The following is an 18375-nucleotide window of genomic DNA, read 5'->3' as shown; positions in this document are numbered from 1 at the left end:
ATTTTTAAAGCTTATTATCTCTATAAGAGGCCATTAAGGTGAAAGTCAATATTTAAATAGCTCATTCCAACTTTTTTTAAAAAATATATTCACCTTTGTCCTCAAAATCCCATCATTGTAGAGATCAATCAAGCATATAAGGGAATATTCTTTCATACAAAAGAATATTTCCCATTCTTACTTTTACAAAAAATATTATTCCATACAAAAGAATTTTTCCAATAATCATCTTCTTAATCCAATATGGTAATCTCCTTATTTGCTAATGTGCCCTCATATTATATTTTATATTTTTGGGGGCCATAGTATAATAGTCCCATATTTTTTGAAATATACAAATCCGTTATTCATATTTCATGCAACCTAGATGAGTGGGCACCATCATCCAACTTGTCAGAAAAAAAAGAACAAAATGCTAATAAAGTTATCCTCAACTTTATGTACACAAATATCAATCCAAAAATTGTGGGGGAGAAATGCCTAATCTTAAGAGTTGATTTGCTAATATCAAGAATATAAATGTGCTCCTAGCATAGAAGGCTACACAAAAAAATCGTATGCAATCAAGTAGAAATTTTTGGCATGACCAACTTAAAGCTAGGGAAGGTTTTTTTTTTAATTAAACGGATTAACTTTTACCTTGATAGGGATTATATCCAAAAATTGTTCAAAGGTGTGATCATGGCTTAAAAGTCAAAATTCATGTGATCTATATTGACAAGGGCTTGCATGACTTATCATGTCATGCCCAACTACGAGAACCTTATATAGACAAGATTGTTAATTAAAATCATTTTATGCTACTTCTCATTGACCCTATACAAGAAACTAAGACTATGCCATTTACTTAAAATACTTAACATTGCCCTACACAATCCACATTTGTTGCCTACGTAACCAAACAAAAAGCTCACCCGAAACTCCCCACATAAGTCAATCCAACTCAATAGCTCTCATAAAATACCATGTATAAGCATGTCAAGCCTATCACATTGTATAGCTTCAACCTAGAATATAAAGACATCAAATGCATAACAATGAGAATAGAAATGTTTTTCTTTCGCAAAATATAGAGGTCAGCGCACATGGGTGGGTACAAGTGCGTGCACAAAGAGTGAAGACATATAGAACAATGCTCATAAGTTAAGAGTAAATTCCCATAATCAGAACTGATATAGAGCTTCCTCATCTTCTACCCTTTTGATATTCTAAATCTCAACCAATCCAAACCGCTCAATGAAGCTAAAAATGATACTTTGACTTTTGCACCAAGCACTGAACCCATGACTTGGAATCTAGCAACACAATTGTGGTACTAGACCATAGACTTTCAAGGACAATCATGGTAAGAAACTCAATGAAGGTGAGATACTCTCTATTTACTTCCGATTCAGCCATTGGATCTTTTGACAATAGGGTTTAGAGTTTATGGTTTAGTGTTTAGGGTTTAGGGCTTTAGCTTTTAAAGTTTAGGTCTTAGGGTTTAGATTTAGTGAATTACATGTAGCAAAGAGAGAGAGGTTTCTTGAAAATACTTCAGAACAAGGTAGCCTCCTTAGGAGACAAGGTTCCATGTTAATTACCCTAAGACACATTATACATATCTAGATGCCCATTGCTCCCAGGTAAATTTGCTACCACTCCATGTAAAGATCTTTTGAAAGCTAGGAAATGATAAATAGCCATACCTTTGATGCCATGAACTAGTCAACTTCACAATCACATCCAACAAAGTAAGGGCTTATAAATGTGGACTCTCCTCTCTCAATCGGTTTAAGATATGAGGTAGATCTACAAAACTCCTCTCTCAATTGGTTCAAGATTCAAGATGGGTCTCTAAAAACCACCCTATTAAACACCATAGCAAATATCTCCCATTTAGCATGATTAATAATCTCATCAAAATAAAATGCATCGCAAGCATTTGTGGTGTTCAATGAGATTCATTGCCACTTTGGGCATAAATCTTGAAAGTACTTGGAAACTCAAAAGGAGAATTAAGAACCTTCATAGTAACTTGATGCACTTGTTATCACAACTCGTGATCTACCATGAACGTGAGAATAATCCTTATACATGGGGTAGCCTTGAAATGAAGAACCCAAGCATTCTCTTTTTGTGTTAACATTAGAATTACACTCAATTAGGGAAATGAAATGCTCTCTAGGACTGTAGTTATCAAATACCTAATGAACATATTTTATATCACCCCTACACGGTCAGCTTGGCCTCTACTACAAGCTCTATTAGACCCCTTTGAGAGTGTGTCTTGACCTCCTAATTCCAAACTCTTTGAGGAAAATCTTTGAGCCAATCCCATGATTATACACGATGCTATGGTGAAAGTTAATGTGATAAATGTGATTGAAATGTAAAGAAACCTAATGTAGAGTTTGATCGTGGAGGTCAACATGGATTACACATAACCAAGGCGGATTATAAGACGATAAGAAAGACATGACTACAAAGTAGAGTGAGGAGATACATAGATTGCAATACTCAACACTTTAATTGCATTTCACACAATGTCGACATATGTAGGAAAGGCTTCATGTATGCACAACCTCACACCTTACATGTGTACCCTCATGTGACACACTAATCTCCAACACTTATGCACCTCACACTTTACATGTGTACATCTATGCGGAAAACTATTTTCCACATCTCAAGTCAATGCTCACATACCACACAATATCTAGCACCTAAAAGAGTGCTTTTACACATAGATATCACCGAAGCTTATGCCTACTCAACATCCCCTCTTAAGCAAGGTGTTCTAACTCTTAACTCACCATACAATTTTGCCTTGCCATCTGCAAATGCTCTCTCTCTCTCTCTCTCTCTCTCTCTCTCTCTCTCTCTCTCTCTCTCTCTCTCTCTCTCTCTCTCTCTCTCTCTCTCTCTCTCTCTCTCTCTCTCTCTCTCTCTCTCTCTCTCTCTCTCTCTCTCTCAATGCTAAATGGGAGTGTGACCTCACAACTAGTCATCTCTGGACCACTCATATGCATGTCACATGTACTTATACCACATTTATTTGAGCACCATTTGCTTAGTTGAATCTACCCTTTCCTTTTTGAACTACCACCATGTTCACGAAAGGCACCAACCCATTTTTTCATCCAATGTGTGCACACTCTCTTACATAACATACTCACCAAAATCCTTTTGAGACCACAAGCTATTTGCTTGTGCTCCATGTCTCAAACACATTAAGTAGAGATCTACATGCATATGCACACCACTTTTGAGCTCTTCGTAGCTTTGGGAAGGAGAACTGTCATACAAGGAGTGAATTTGAGCATTTAGGCTTGGGTAACTCATAGGTGAATATTTTTTGCATATATCCATTTACAATATTTCAATTTTCATATGTGAACAAGGAAACTAAATTAAATAATTTTTGTTTTGACAAATTTTTTGATAATGTTGCTACATGTCTTCTTTCTTCTGCTGAGAACATAGACACCATAGCCTCCTATAATAACTTCTGTGAAATATTGGCCTATTTCTTCATCTTGCAGAGCTAATTCGATTGTTTATGGCTTCTTCCACTAGTCTCATAGTCTCTCCTCCAGTCTTTTTTCTCATGTTCTCCTTCTGCAGTAGTTGCGCTACAAGCCACTTCATCAGCTACACCTCTTTGAAGAGTTTGTCATGACCTCTTGCTTTCATCTTCTAGAAAATGTATCACTTACTCTCTCTCCATTCGACAGCAGTGCTATGTATTGTTTCATACGGCATTCCATCATTCTCCTAGAAGAGCCAATACATCTAATCCAATACCACAAGCTTGCCAACTTCTTTTGTCTACTCTCCTCTTTTCTTCTTCACTCTCTCTTCTTCTTCTTGGCCTCAAACTCATCCTTCTCTTCCTGACCAACCTTCTTCCTCCCCTTATCCTTTGCTATCTGCTCTGCAAGTTCCTTTATGCTTGGATCATATAAGAAGCCTGACATGACAAAAATATCAAATGGATTGGGTAATGGTGGCACCGTCATATCCCCTTCCCCAAACAATATGAGCATCCATAGTCCATCCCCCTCCTTGATGCACACACATGGACTCCTAAATGGACCCAATACTTCCTTGTCCCTTGCATTAACAAGCTTACACCTCCAAACATGCTTCTAACAATGCAAGAGCCATGGGATTCACACATCCTATACACAACATCCTTTTACAAAATAAGGAATCAAGATCCAAGGCAACAAGTACCCAAAGTACCTTCTTTTGACTTGATGACAGCTTCTTTGACAATGTTGGCTCCAGCTACTTGCTAAAGGCTCCATTTGCAGCTTCCACGATGCAAAGCTCTTCATTCAACCTTCATTAGCTACTTCATAACTCCTCCAAGTGCAAATTCTAACTATAAGGGTGTGCATACTTTTCTTGATCAAATACCTACAACATAAATAATGCTTAAACAAATAGACTACCATTATACAAACATATATACATAGATAAACACACCACGATCAAGAGTCCTCACCATGGCTCACACACCATGTAAAGAAACCTAATGTGATGTTCGATCATGGTGGTTAGCACATATTACATATACATAATCAAGGTGGATGATAAGACAATAAAAAAGACATGGTTATAATGTAAAGTGAGCAGATAGATGGCACACTCAACACTTGTTCAACTACATTTCACACAATGTTTGCATATATAGAAAAGGTTTCATTCATCCAAAACCCAACACTTTACATTTGTGCCCCTATGTGACATACTAGCCTCCACCTTCACATAGTTACATAGTTACACGTGTACCTACATGGCACACTACTTTCCCCATCTCAAGTCAATATCCACACACTACACAAAATCTAGAACTTAAGGGTGCTTTCACACATACACATCATCCATCCTTCTTATATAAAAGGCACATCTTCAAAATTGTGTTGGTCTTGTATTCCAATTCTCCATTCTTAAAATCCTTTTCTCACAATTCACACTAAGCAAGAGATGCACCACTCTTAGATGGGTCTTGTATTCTGATTCTCCATTCTTAAAATCTTTATTGCAAAATTCACAATGAGCAAGAAATGGATAATAAATTACTTTTCTTAAGACCTACTATAATTATAGAGCCTACTAATAGTTTATATTAGCTTCCTCTACTATCGAAAAAATATATGTCACTTTTAACATAGCACATAAGTAAATAAGATGGCTTTGAATACAAAATAAGAACTTGAAAAAAGTATTCTAATTTGCCAACAATTCTACTACTCAACAAGAAAGACTTTCTCAATATGAAGGCTATTAAACACCTCCATGCCTTTGGAAAATAAGCCTATTACTAGGGGTCATCAATTAGAACATGAATACATTACTTTCCAATATTTCAGATGAAGATCCATCAGAGCACCTTCATGCCTTTGAAAATAAGTTTGGTACTTGAATGTCAACAAGTTTGTGAACACATTGCCTTCCAAGCACCATAGATTTGATATAGGAATACATTACTCTTTGAGCACCCTAGATTTGAATCTTAATATAGAGTTACTGAAAGATATCTTATGTACCTTCAACTAGTACTCTGATTGATGTTCCAAATTAGTTTATATTATCCTTCAATGACAAGTTAGTAGAAGTTGACCATGCTGACCTAAAGGTGAACACGAAAATGTGTTTCAAGTTCAAATGCATAGCTTGGTACAATCCACCCAAACACATATAAAACTGTTAGAGGAGCTCTCTACAAGATCAAGCATAGTGGCATATTATTTGTCACATAGCAAGTGACTACTCTAAACTACATCTAATCAATATAGTACATCAAGGGTAGTCATAGTAAGAGAGAAACTAGACGAAACCTAGCTAACTACAAAACAATAAATAGAAATGTTCTATTAGTGTAAGCATTGTGGCATTCCATGTGCATACTTCATTTATAATGTAGAAATTATTCCGTAATATTGTCGCATAAACACAAGCATGTACCTCATTCTGCATACTTGTATTATTGTTATTCCACAAAATCTTCACTTGAACACATCAAGTATGTACCTCAATCTGCATTTTTGTGTTGTTCTTATTTGCATCTCTTATATATATACCCAATGAGACAAACAAATTGGCTTCCAATATTTCATTTGTTATACACCATGGCAGATAAAGTACAGATCACACTTACAAGGTGAATACAAATATCAGAATGACAAAACTTATCGTTATTGACATGAATCTCAGCTAACTAAGAGGACTTTTCCTCCCCTTCCTTCCCTTTCTGATTCAATGATAGCCTCTTTGAATTGAGATAAAGGAAATTTTTTTCCAATGTATGGTCGTATTATTTTCAGCTCAAAAAGTCTCATAACTTTCGCAGCAACGAGGTCAATCTTTTCCCTAGTTGGAACATAATCACCAAGATAGAACCAATCTAACTTCACACCTCTTCTCAAGTCATAGATACTATATGTGACATCATTACTTGACAAAGCTCCATATACAATCACCATTCCACCATCTCGCACACAAGCTGCCACAGTCTGAAAGAAGATAAGAATATATTACTAAGCACAGTTTCAATATGATATTCTTCTTGCAACAAAAACATTTAAGTTAATCTTTCACAAGCAACCACTTGAGAGTGTCCTCCACTGTACTATATAGCTCACAACTATGACTGCCCTTCCCTCCTCCTTTCTAACACCTCTCATACCCCTTATCAACCATCCTCTCCCTTTTTCCCATCAGTCCACAGGCACAGATTGCACTTTTGACGACATAGGGAAGCCCAGGTCTAGAGTCTTGCCACATTCCCATCCCCTAGCCTAGCAGATGAACATTTCACAAATAGCCAACACAAGTGTGAGTTATCAAGATGGGGAGCTAGAGAAAATTGTGTGAATGAATAAGACACTGCAGAGTCTTTGTATCTATCATGAGAGAGGTGAACAAGAACCCCAAAATACCCCCGGTGGTTGCCCATGGGCACAAGGCCCGGACTCCTCAACTTGGCTCAAGCTACTTGATAGGACAACTAGCTAAGCAGTTGAGCAGTTGCTTGGCCAGGCAAGAAGCCCAACTGGCAGAGCAATGCACACCCTTGAGAACCCAAATGTATTCAATCCCCTTTTGAAGGTAGGGGCTGATTAAAGTTTTTTTGTTACTCATTTAGTTGGTTATTCAATGCCATGGCTAAGCCTTCAGCAGGCTGTGATCCCATTAGCTAGGCACCATCAGAACTTTCACTATTCCCTCTCAAGACCCCATGCCAAGTATGCAATACAGAAGCACACTTGATTGAGCCATTCAACATAGGCTGTTCTCCTAGACTTAGCAATGTTCCCCAATGCACCACGGGCGAAGCATGCTTATAATATCAGAAAATGCAAGTATTGGGAAAAGGCCCCACGTTCGGACAAAAAATGCAAAAGTCAGGGGGAAAAAGATGTTTTGTTGAGGCATTGGCACACTTGCAAAGCCTTATCCAGAATTATGTGAATGTACCTGATGCAAACTTTTTCAGGAGTGAACAATTAGGCATAATTCCATTGACTAGGCCTAGCTTTACAGATACAAGATTGTGACACTATTCTGGCAGGCAGAGTCATGCAGGTAGGAGTATTAGCTAGAATACAAAGTTTTTGTTTCTTGAACATCTATGCCCCACAAATAGACATGAGCCTGTCGAGATATTTGACTCCACTGGATTCATGGATTGCTAAAGGTGACTTGAACAACTTGGGAGCAGCTCATGGTAAGCCAAATGCATTGGACTCATGCTGACAGAAAGGAGAGAGATTGTAGAAGTATAGACCACAGCCAAAACCTTGTATCACACCTTGTAGTTACCGAGTCATTGGAGAATGATTCCTACTTTCTGCTATTTTGAGCAAGACAACGAGAGAGAACCAAGCTCTTGAGTAGTGGGCATTTGAAGTTTGGTGCTGAAGGCCTGTAGCAGAGTGAAAAGTCTGAAAATGAGCAAGGAATGGTGGAAAAGTCAGCAGCCTGGAAGGGCAACAGAAATAATCACAAGGACCTATGGCATAGGCCAACTTTACACTCCCACATTGAAAGGCACAGGTCTTTCTCAACCACAATTCAAGACAAAGAAGAATTAATAGGTGGAAATAATTCTTCTCGTATATTACAGCACTAATATTGAAAGATATACAAGGAAGTTGGGGTAGCTGATGATAAGCCAAATCACTCGTGCACGATGGAAAGGAGAGATTACAGAAGTAAAGACCACAGCCAAGCAAGAAGACAGGGGGCAAAAAGATGTTACTGAGTTGTTGGAGGATGCGTCCTACTTTCCATTTTTTCCAAGCAAGACAACAAGAGGAACACTGCCCAACCATGCTCTTGAGTAGTGGGACATGAGTAATTCAGTGCGGGAGGCCTGTAGCAAAGTGGAAATATCTGAAAATGAGGAAGGAATGGTAGAAAAGTGAGCCACCTGGAGGGGCAACAGGAAGAATCACATGGATATGGCATAGGCAAACTTTAGATCTCACCACCTTGTAAGACACAGGCCCTCTCAACCACAATTCAAGACAGGAGAATTCGTAAGTAGGAATAATCCTCCTTATATGTTACAGTAGTAATATTGAAAGGCATACAAAGGAGAAGAACAGCACAAAGTATCCATGCTGTACTTCCAGCCCCTATGCAAAACCTGCACACCATGTACAAGGTATCCACAGAATATGCCTGCTGTCCTAGATAGGACAGACCTTCAATCGAACTCTAGCAGTCCCAGATCTCAAACTTCTGAAGAGATGAGATGGAAAAGCCAATGTTAGATTATGGAAAGAGGGCACTGTGTATAGACCCCCTCAACTAGTATACCAGCAGCCAACGAGTAGCCCACTGCCACACCCAAAGTCTCAATCCCTGCCGTCTATCCTGCATTCACTACTAACCCAAGATCTATGTGACTCGACGCCCTGATGCTGAGATCTTGCCCACTCAAACACTCAGTTGCTCCTCCTTGGTAGGGTCACCAAGCTGGATGTCCCACTGTGAGCAAGCTCTGTTTCTTGCCCATTTTCTCAGCTAATACTTGGAGGGGACAACCACCCCCTGTCCTGGGTGTGCATTTGGGTGCCCCAAAGAAGCCTCTGCACCACCACTTGGAAACTCTGAACTGTCAATCACCCCCGCATCCAGCTCAGGTTCACCCCTGATAGACATATACGCCTTTGGACTAGAAATTCCCACTATCAAAAGATGGAGCACTGATTTCACGGTTTAATTACAGCCATTGCATCACTAAAAAGTGAGTGAAAACTGAATTGAAATAGAGACAAACTGGCCTAGAAGGCCTACATAGACACCAGAGAAATGACAACCAACCAATGTATGGCTTGTATTAATCCAAGTAAGATCACAAAAGCAAAGAAGCTGCAAGCATGGCATCACACAATTCCTTAAACATCTGCATGTACTTTGGTCTTCAATCCTCAGCCCCAACTTTGGTGAAATCTTGAACAAAAATTTGCATGATCCTTTATTGGTGAAGAAGAAAATAGAAGGCTGGAAATCAGAGATCGAAGAAGGTTTTAGGCCTTGGGTGGTTGAAAGAGAGGATTTCGATGCAGGTCAGAGCTTGTCAGGACCGTTTTTTCTCATTTGGAGGCAGATCCATCAATTGCATCCTCTGTTAGTTTTGGGCTTAATATGGTGCTCGTTATGCATTTCTTGTATGGCAAAGTCAAAAAAGGTTGATGGAGTGGAGACTTTTCTGAAGGACTATGCAGCAGTGGCAAAAGGAAACACTGATATAGCATACAAAGTGATGCTATTGGATCCATCATGCCCCTTTGAGCCTGTCTATATCATGAATGTTCCCAATACTTCGTCAGTATTTGATGGATGTATCCATACATAAATATTACTTGAATCTCTGATTACAGCCCGCTTCAGCCACCCAAATCAAAGGTTGCATTAAGATTAAATTGTTGTGAATAATGTCCATTTTGTGCTTAAAAGCAGCCCCAAAAGGCTTTATTTGCACACAGTAGGGCAAATGCCCAAAAGTCCCCTATGAAAGGGCATGTTGTGGGCATCCCAATCACTCTCTCACTAACTGATAAATCACACTCAGTCACCCTTCCTCCATACAAAATGCTCTCCCTCGCCATTGACCAGAATCCCCTGCATTTTTCAAATGTTAGAGCTACTGTAGCAGCCGCCCAGGTGCTACCCAGCCATCCATGCTGCCACCTAGCTGAATGGCGAATACAGGTCTGCCAAGCCAGCCTATGCTGCCTCCCATCAAGGGGGAGGTCCTTGCTGCCCAACAGTCACAAGCCCTTATGGCATTATCGCCACCTTCTAGAGCTGTGCTTTGAACTTTCTGTTGCTACCCTTCTTCTAACAACCACTGTGAAGAAAGCACAAGGAAACTCTAAGACCAATTCGAGAGACATGAAGACATAACAGGGTTTGCAGTGGAAACTACAAAATGAGTGACAAACACGAACAGTAAATAAACTCAGATGCCAGAGAAAAAATGTAGTGATGAATGATGCACAATGATGATACAATGGGGGGGCTTCGAGCATAGTAGTAGGGAATGACCATTTTCGAGCTTCCCGTCCCAGTCCCATCCCATCCCCATACTGTCCCAGTCCCGTCCCCATGTTACAGTTTCCCCCACCCCCCCCCCCCCCCCCCCAATGGTAGGGCCCGCTTCAGCCACCCAAATCAAAGGTTGCATTAAGATTAAATTGTTGTGAATAATGTCCATTTTGTGCTTAAAAGCAGCCCCAAAAGGCTTTATTTGCACACAGTAGGGCAAATGCCCAAAAGTCCCCTATGAAAGGGCATGTTGTGGGCATCCCAATCACTCTCTCACTAACTGATAAATCACACTCAGTCACCCTTCCTCCATACAAAATGCTCTCCCTCGCCATTGACCAGAATCCCCTGCATTTTTCAAATGTTAGAGCTACTGTAGCAGCCGCCCAGGTGCTACCCAGCCATCCATGCTGCCACCTAGCTGAATGGCGAATACAGGTCTGCCAAGCCAGCCTATGCTGCCTCCCATCAAGGGGGAGGTCCTTGCTGCCCAACAGTCACAAGCCCTTATGGCATTATCGCCACCTTCTAGAGCTGTGCTTTGAACTTTCTGTTGCTACCCTTCTTCTAACAACCACTGTGAAGAAAGCACAAGGAAACTCTAAGACCAATTCGAGAGACATGAAGACATAACAGGGTTTGCAGTGGAAACTACAAAATGAGTGACAAACACGAACAGTAAATAAACTCAGATGCCAGAGAAAAAATGTAGTGATGAATGATGCACAATGATGATACAATGGGGGGGCTTCGAGCATAGTAGTAGGGAATGACCATTTTCGAGCTTCCCGTCCCAGTCCCATCCCATCCCCATACTGTCCCAGTCCCGTCCCCATGTTACAGTTTCCCCCACCCCCCCCCCCCCCCCCCCAATGGTAACAGAGGATGGCAATTCCTGCCCCCACCCATGTTCCTGTCCCTCTCCCAAAACCCATCCCATGTTACTATGGCTTTGAGCCTTTGTGTCTCTGGAACCTAGACTAAGGTGTGAACCACACATCTGGAGTTAAGGGAATTGCTCAAGATGGCTGCACCTGGCTGGCAGTAGCAGAAAACGGTCCTCCAGGCAAGGGGAGGTCAAAGTAGACACATGATGAAGATGGACAATGAAGGGACAGAGACACAATCCTTCAGTAGGTGATGACAAAGATGAAGTGGCAAAACAAGTATATGCTGATGGAATGAACCTATACCATCAAAATAAAGCTGTCCATTGTAGGACATGGCCTCCAGGAAGAAGAGTAGCTGCTGTAGCAAATGTGCAACTAACTAGAGCAATATAAAATGCTAATTGTCAGAGAGAGAACTAGGGAGAGAGAAAGAGGAGAGAGAAGACTGCAGAAGAGAGAGAAAGACTGTAAGAAGAGAGAGAAGAAGAGTGACGAGGAGAGAGAAAGACTAGATTTAGAGAGAGAAAAATAGGAAAGAAGGGGAAGCCATAGAAGCTGTGAGCAAGAAGGGAGAGAAAGTCTGTAATTGTATTACTGTGTCAAAAAGATGTGTAAAATTACATGTCCTCTCCTTTTATACCAATGTCAGTGTGACATGGCATAATATCAATATTATTTACACTAATTCCTTATTCTCAACTTCTTACAATCCATCCCCACTCAAAAATGAAGTTTTTGTCCTCAAAAACAGATATCGGACTTATTGGTATAGCCAAGTAGTGGGCTGCAGAATACTACTCTGTATAGTATTACAAGTGGTAAAAGAAGAGATTACCTAATATTCAATAGTAGTACTAATCTATACAGAGGGTCAAAATCAGCCTGTAGCCACCCGGATTAAAAGGGAAAGCGGTATCGTTGCCATGCATTGGATCAACTTTCATAAGATCAAAGTCAAGTACAGCTGGAAGCATGATCATCATGATGGTATTCACTAACTCTTCCATAAGCTTCTCAGGCATCACCATGCTCTATATGACTAAAGCATATGAGGCTGAAGTCGCCATTGCATGGACTGCATCAACCCCTAAGTGCTATATATTCATGGTCCCTGCATTCTTAGTGATGTCCAAGCATTTAAACTGCAGGTCTGTGGACTGACGGGACTCCCACATGGTGTCATGATCATCCAAATCCACATGCTGCCCATGATCTGCTTTCTTAAACTGAGGTTCTTGTTGTGGACCCATACCAAAATGGTCTTCAACAAGATCTTCTCCATCCTTTGCATCATAATATTCAAATACAAAGAATATTTTGGCAAACTTTGCCCTGCATATGGCTTGGTGATTACAAGATAGTGGCTTAGCACATCGATAGCATAAGCCCGCAGCATGCAGTTCCCGTATCGTATCACTAATAAGGTGTCTAACGTGTTTAGCCTTAGATAGCAATTTACACACCTGCTCATCACCATTGGTCAGCTCTATAATAGTTTTGACATGCTGCTCATAGTCATCTTGCTGCTCATGTACAACTAGCTGTCCATGCTCATGACCATAATGCTCATGCTGTCCATACTGCATATGGTAATAATAGTCCTGCTGCGCATCAGAGGGACAGTTTGTTTGAGCATATGCATTTGCTTCCACTGATGTTTGCTGCTCACATACATAAGCATGCTGCCTTTGATCATTGATCCCACAGCATTGGTCATGCTGTCCATAATCTCTATGAGAATACATGTCACAAAAATGTTCATGCTGCTGTCCAAATACATCTATTTTCTGTTGCCTACTACCAAAACTTTGGTCATATTGTTGCCTATAAACATGCTGCCCAAGATTGCATGATGACTGTCCAACATGATTACAATGATGTCCTTGCATCCTAGGCTGTCCATAAGTATGATGATTGGCAAGTCCATGAGCATAGGTATTGGTATGATGTCGGTCATAATCACTTGCTTGCTGCTGATCAAAGCTAGAAGGGTACTGATAAGCATAACCATTTCTGTCACATCCATAAGAGCTGGGCTGGTCAACCAAGAGAGCTTCACAAGTATAATCATAACTATGTTGCTGAAGAGGTGGATGCTCATAAGCATAAGCATGTTGACCATAATAGCCATTCTGCTGCCAAGGCTCAATGGAATTATACTCATCAGCATATACATGTTGGCCATAAGCAGAAGCATTTGATTCAGGTCTTGCTGTTTTTTCCATTACCGCCTTCATAAGAGCAATACATCGATCAGTTAAAACTCCAAGTTTGTCAATTTTAGCCTGTGTTTGAAGCCAACCTTGTTCACTAGAGCTGGAGCTATTGTTCTCAGTTGCCATTGTAGTAAAGTTGCTGTGTTGGTGAATTTTATTTTGTAATGTGGCTGATCAGATCAAGCCAAAGCCATGGAGTCGGAAGACCTGCTGTAGGGGAATTATCACAATTGTTACTGTCTCTAGTACTTCTCAGCTGGATGAGACCTTGAACCTCGCTATTGTTGATGGCAAGTGTTCAAAACCGGATGTCAAGCAACAGAATGAGCTGCAATTTTGTCAGAGAGACAACGAGAGAGAGACCAGCAGATATTCTCCCATCAAGAGAGAGACCAGCAGGCATTCTGCACCCCATTTCACCTGGGCCTATGTTGCCAATTTGTTTCTCCCAAACACTCCGCCTGTGTTTGTTCCTCTAGATCTTAAACACACGTATTATGATGGCTTCTACAACTTCAGAGATTTACCGAACACTTCCTGTCCGCGAAGAGATCCTGCGGGGCTTCTTAATGCAGATTTTGATTGGTTTCCATACCTTCAACTATGCCATACACTTCCTTTCTGAAATCTGAAGCACAAGGAAATACTTGAGTTGAAGTCACAGTTTCCAGACAAGACTCTGATTCTTAGAGTTGATGATCCTGATGTTTTTCAAGGCATCAGCCTGAAACTTCTGGCAATGGAACAACTGCTGATGTAGCACCCTGAGTGGAAGGGAAAGTTGGTCATGGTACCGATTGCAAATCCAACATTGCAGATTCTTGTGTTGTGACTGCAGTGAGAGATGGATTCAATTTGATCCCTTATGAATACACAGCCAACGTGCTCATCAGAAACTTGGGCAATCTCCAGAATCTGAACTCTGCCCTCATAAGAAATAAGTGTCCCACCCCTAAAATCTGGTAATGCAGTCCTGATACAGTCCTTGATGAACTCAAAATGTTTCTTAATCAAATCAGTAGTTCCCCACTGTCAATACTGTGCTTTCTCCAACTGGTTCTTATCATGGGAGAGATGGCAGATAATGAAGCTGCTCTAAATGCACGGTGATCCAGATGAGCACAAAAGGCAACTTGAATCTTTGTTGTTGCTTCCGCCCTGTAAACCTTCCGTGAAGTCACTCTGAAGATCATCGAATTGGATTCCTTCTGAGATCAAGCCTGTGTCCAAAGGAAAATGACCAGCAACAATCAGATTGTTGATGAGGAAAATGAAGTGCTACTGAATCTGGTTGTGAAGACGTTCAAGACGATGTTGATGCAGAAGAATAGACTGTGAGATCTCAAATCCACAGGAGAGGCTGTTGAAAGTGGAAGTTAAAGCTGCCTTAGTTAATGCTTCTTCCGCTGTTGAGGAAGCTTCAGTGGCAAGGATGACCTTTCGTTCCTAATTGCTGCAAAGTGTGGAAGCCCCTTCCTGTCACCCTCTATGTAGATCTTTCATCAGTGGAGCAGGTGGCTTCTGCTCGTAGCGCAGGGTGGACAAAATCTATCAGCTTATTGATGCTGTAGACGAGAACATTCCAGTACCTGTTAGACAAGCCGATTTGCCATTTTTGATGGCTGTTGAACTGTGGCCACTAGGAAAGTGGAGAGAGAGTAAGATCAAGATGGGAGAGACTGTTGACCTTGTCGGCTTGAAGGAAACTCAAAATACCACTGTCACTGGTGTTGAAATGTTTCGGAAACTGTTAGATGAGGCCATGGCAGGTAACAATGTAGGACTTCTTCTGAGAGGTATACAGAAAACTGATATCGCAAGAGGTATGGTTATTGCAAAGCCTGGGACCATCACACCCCATAACAAGTTTGTTGCTTCTGTCTACATCCTGAAGAAGGAAGAAGGTGGAAGGCATTCTCCTTTCTTTGCTGGATACAGGCCTCAATTCTATATGAGGACAACTGATGTCACAGGCAGGGTGGCCTTTGTTGAGACAGATGCTGGAGAGGAGACTAAGATGGTGTTACCTGGTGATCGTGTAAAAATGACAAGTGTCTGAGCAGCCCGAGACAGCACTCCAAGTTGAATATGTCGTCCCCTGTGTCAGCCACAAGAGGCAGGTGGACCTCCAGCGGTCGCTATGTGCCTCTAATGACGCAGGATGACAATGAACAGGGAGAGGAGGTATGCATCCAAGTTGGAGCAAAGGCAATGGTAGGAGATTGACGCTTTTGAAAGGCAGATGAAAGCAAGAAACGAAATGATGCAGTCTTTCGTTGGCAACTTCTCTCTGTGGAGCTTCCTGATGTCACCTCATCTGCCGGTCTCTAGCATCTCGATGAGTACCTCTTGCTTGTCTTCACTGAAACCAGACCTGAAGAGTTGAGGTAAAGAAGCATGAACCTGACGATGCTTCTCACCGGCAAGTTCTGAGACAAGGTTAAATGGTGCTCAAGGTGGAGCTCTAAGCATAAGAAATCAAGTCGTGTATGCCTTAAGAGTCATGGGAGTCCTGGGAGAGAGGTAGGAGCAAGAGGTCCTCCATGGGAGCTCTCAAGAAAGCTTGAAGGAGATAGAAGAAGACTTCTCTTTGAAAAGTAGTAGTGGTTTAACTCTCCCATAACTCCTATGTAGATTTTTCCCAAAAAGAACCCTAAAATTTTACCTCAAAGTTGAAAAACGAGCTGCCATTTTGTCTCCATGCCTTCAAATTTGATCAAACCTCCTGGCATAGCTTGTGTGGAGTCCAAGAAAGCTGCCATATCTAGTACCTCTTGACTGCTGTGGTTCTTCAATGTTGTACCTATGCACAGTAAGGTTTCCTGAAACTGACAAGGAACTAAATGTAAAGAAGGAGAGAGAAAGGAAGGATCTGAAAACTAAGCTCTGATACCACTTGTCAGAGAGAGAACTAGGGAGAGAGAAGACTGTAGAAGAGAGAGAAAGACTGCAGGAAGAGAGAGAAGAAGAGTGACGAGGAGAGAGAAAGACTAGATTTAGAGAGAGAAAGACAGGAAAGAAGGGGAAGCCATAGAAGCTGTGAGCAAGAAGGGAGAGAAAGTCTGTAATTGTATTATTGTGTCAAAAAGATGTGTAAAATTACATGTCCTCTCCTTTTATACCAATGTCAGTGTGACATGGCATAATATCAATATTATTTACACTAATTCCTTATTCTCAGCTTCTTACACTAATCCAGCCCAATGGTGACGATGGCGACTACCTAGAGAGGAAGACAACTTGCTATGCCTGTTAGACAACTGCTGAACGATGATCCTAGCATCATGAACGCATGGTTGCCAACCTACAGGACTGAAGTAATAGCAAAATGCAAAAGGCAGTTTTGAGTTTGATGATGATAACTACTGTAAACAGACCATAAGAGGCTACTGGACCACAGAACAGCCTTCAAAAGGACCAACATGCAAAAGCACAGGTGTAGGAGTGACGATGATTGCTGATGATGAATAACAAAACCTCTAGATGTTGAGCGCAAGTGGGCAGCAGGACGACAAAGGCGGGCAGCTGTTGGGTGACAAACAATCTGCGATGGCTTCTCGGATGCTGTCAATAGGGCAACAGCAGCTCCATTGTGATAGCATCCACTAGGGGCTTGCAAGAGGAAGGGGGCAGCACTCAAAGAACAGGAAGAGTCGCTGAGAGAGAGATTGAAAGTGAGGGTGGTCTCAAAGTGACAATGGGACGCCCACAACTTGCCCTTTTATGGGGGATTTTTGGGCATTTATCCTACTGTGAATAAAATCCTTTTACTCAAAAATTAAGCTTTTTAGGGCTAAATTAAGGAGCAAAAGTTAAGTGTAAACGCAGCATAATTATTTGTTAATGCTAGCCTTGATTCTGGTTGCTCGACAGCCGCCCACCTTCTAGAGGTTGTCGCCATTGCAACCATCATCATTGGCTGCTGTCCCTGCAGTCATGACTAGTAGTTGACTGCATTTTGCTCCAAGCTGCCTGTGTGTTGCTGCCAAGTGGACAGCTAGCAGTCACCTTCATCATCTTCATCAAACTGATCAAGGAGTTTGTGTTTCAGCTAGTAGAACTTGGGTTTTGCTGCCCGAAGTCATCATTGGCATCCTGCTGATCTTAAAGACTGTTTTGCTCCCTCCACCACTGCCCACATCCATGCAGTGTCTTCTTCAGCATCCTCTTGCCTGAAGGATTGATTTTGCTACAATGCACTCTCCTTCCACAAGTCTTGTCGCCTCAATGAGCCAAGATAACACAGTCAAATACCAAACTGAAACTCCTTGGCTCGCTCCTTGGCCCCAATCCTTGAGACATGGAGACCTAAGGCTTATTTTATCATAATTTGATTCATTCACATCATTCTTCCATTCTCTATGTTTTTGAGTTCATTCACTGCTAGTGTTTGTCATGCACTCAGTTCTCTCCATTGCTAGCGAAAGCAAACCCTACCATTTCTTCACAAGCCTTCTTTATGGGGTTTAAATGGAAAACAAGTTTATTGAAAGACTACACCATTTTTTATTCAACCCCTACCATTTCATCACAAGCCTTCTTGGTGGATCAGCTAGGGGTCTTGGTAGTTTTTTCTTTGTTGCTCCTCACAATGCAGCAATTGTGCCATGTCCCTATTAGCAAACATGTCTCTTGTACAAATATCTCTTGCCTATTGACCCTCAATTTGATTCAAATGAGGACATTAGGAGCTTTGAAATAGCCATTGTCCATCATTTTGT

The 18375-nt window shown here is 41.3% G+C and overlaps 1 protein-coding gene across 1 annotated transcript in view; it reads right to left on the bottom strand.

Annotated features, from left to right (window-relative positions):
* Nucleotides 1-6077: 6077 nt before the first annotated feature.
* The window catches only part of LOC148025951 (uncharacterized), a 50330-nt gene continuing 38032 nt past the window's right edge, over nucleotides 6078-18375 (bottom strand). The window contains exon 5 of the mRNA XM_087693197.1: nucleotides 6078-6503. Within this exon, the coding sequence (XP_087549323.1) occupies nucleotides 6201-6503 (303 nt within the window). The 3' untranslated portion in view covers nucleotides 6078-6200. The remainder of the gene's footprint in view (nucleotides 6504-18375) is intronic.

The sequence above is a fragment of the Lygodium microphyllum genome, chromosome 14 (assembly GCF_053477565.2).
Source record: "Lygodium microphyllum isolate KBCC chromosome 14, Lygodium_microphyllum_v1.1.10, whole genome shotgun sequence".
Lineage (NCBI taxonomy): Eukaryota > Viridiplantae > Streptophyta > Polypodiopsida > Schizaeales > Lygodiaceae > Lygodium > Lygodium microphyllum.
This window is presented reverse-complemented; position numbering and strand designations above follow the sequence as displayed.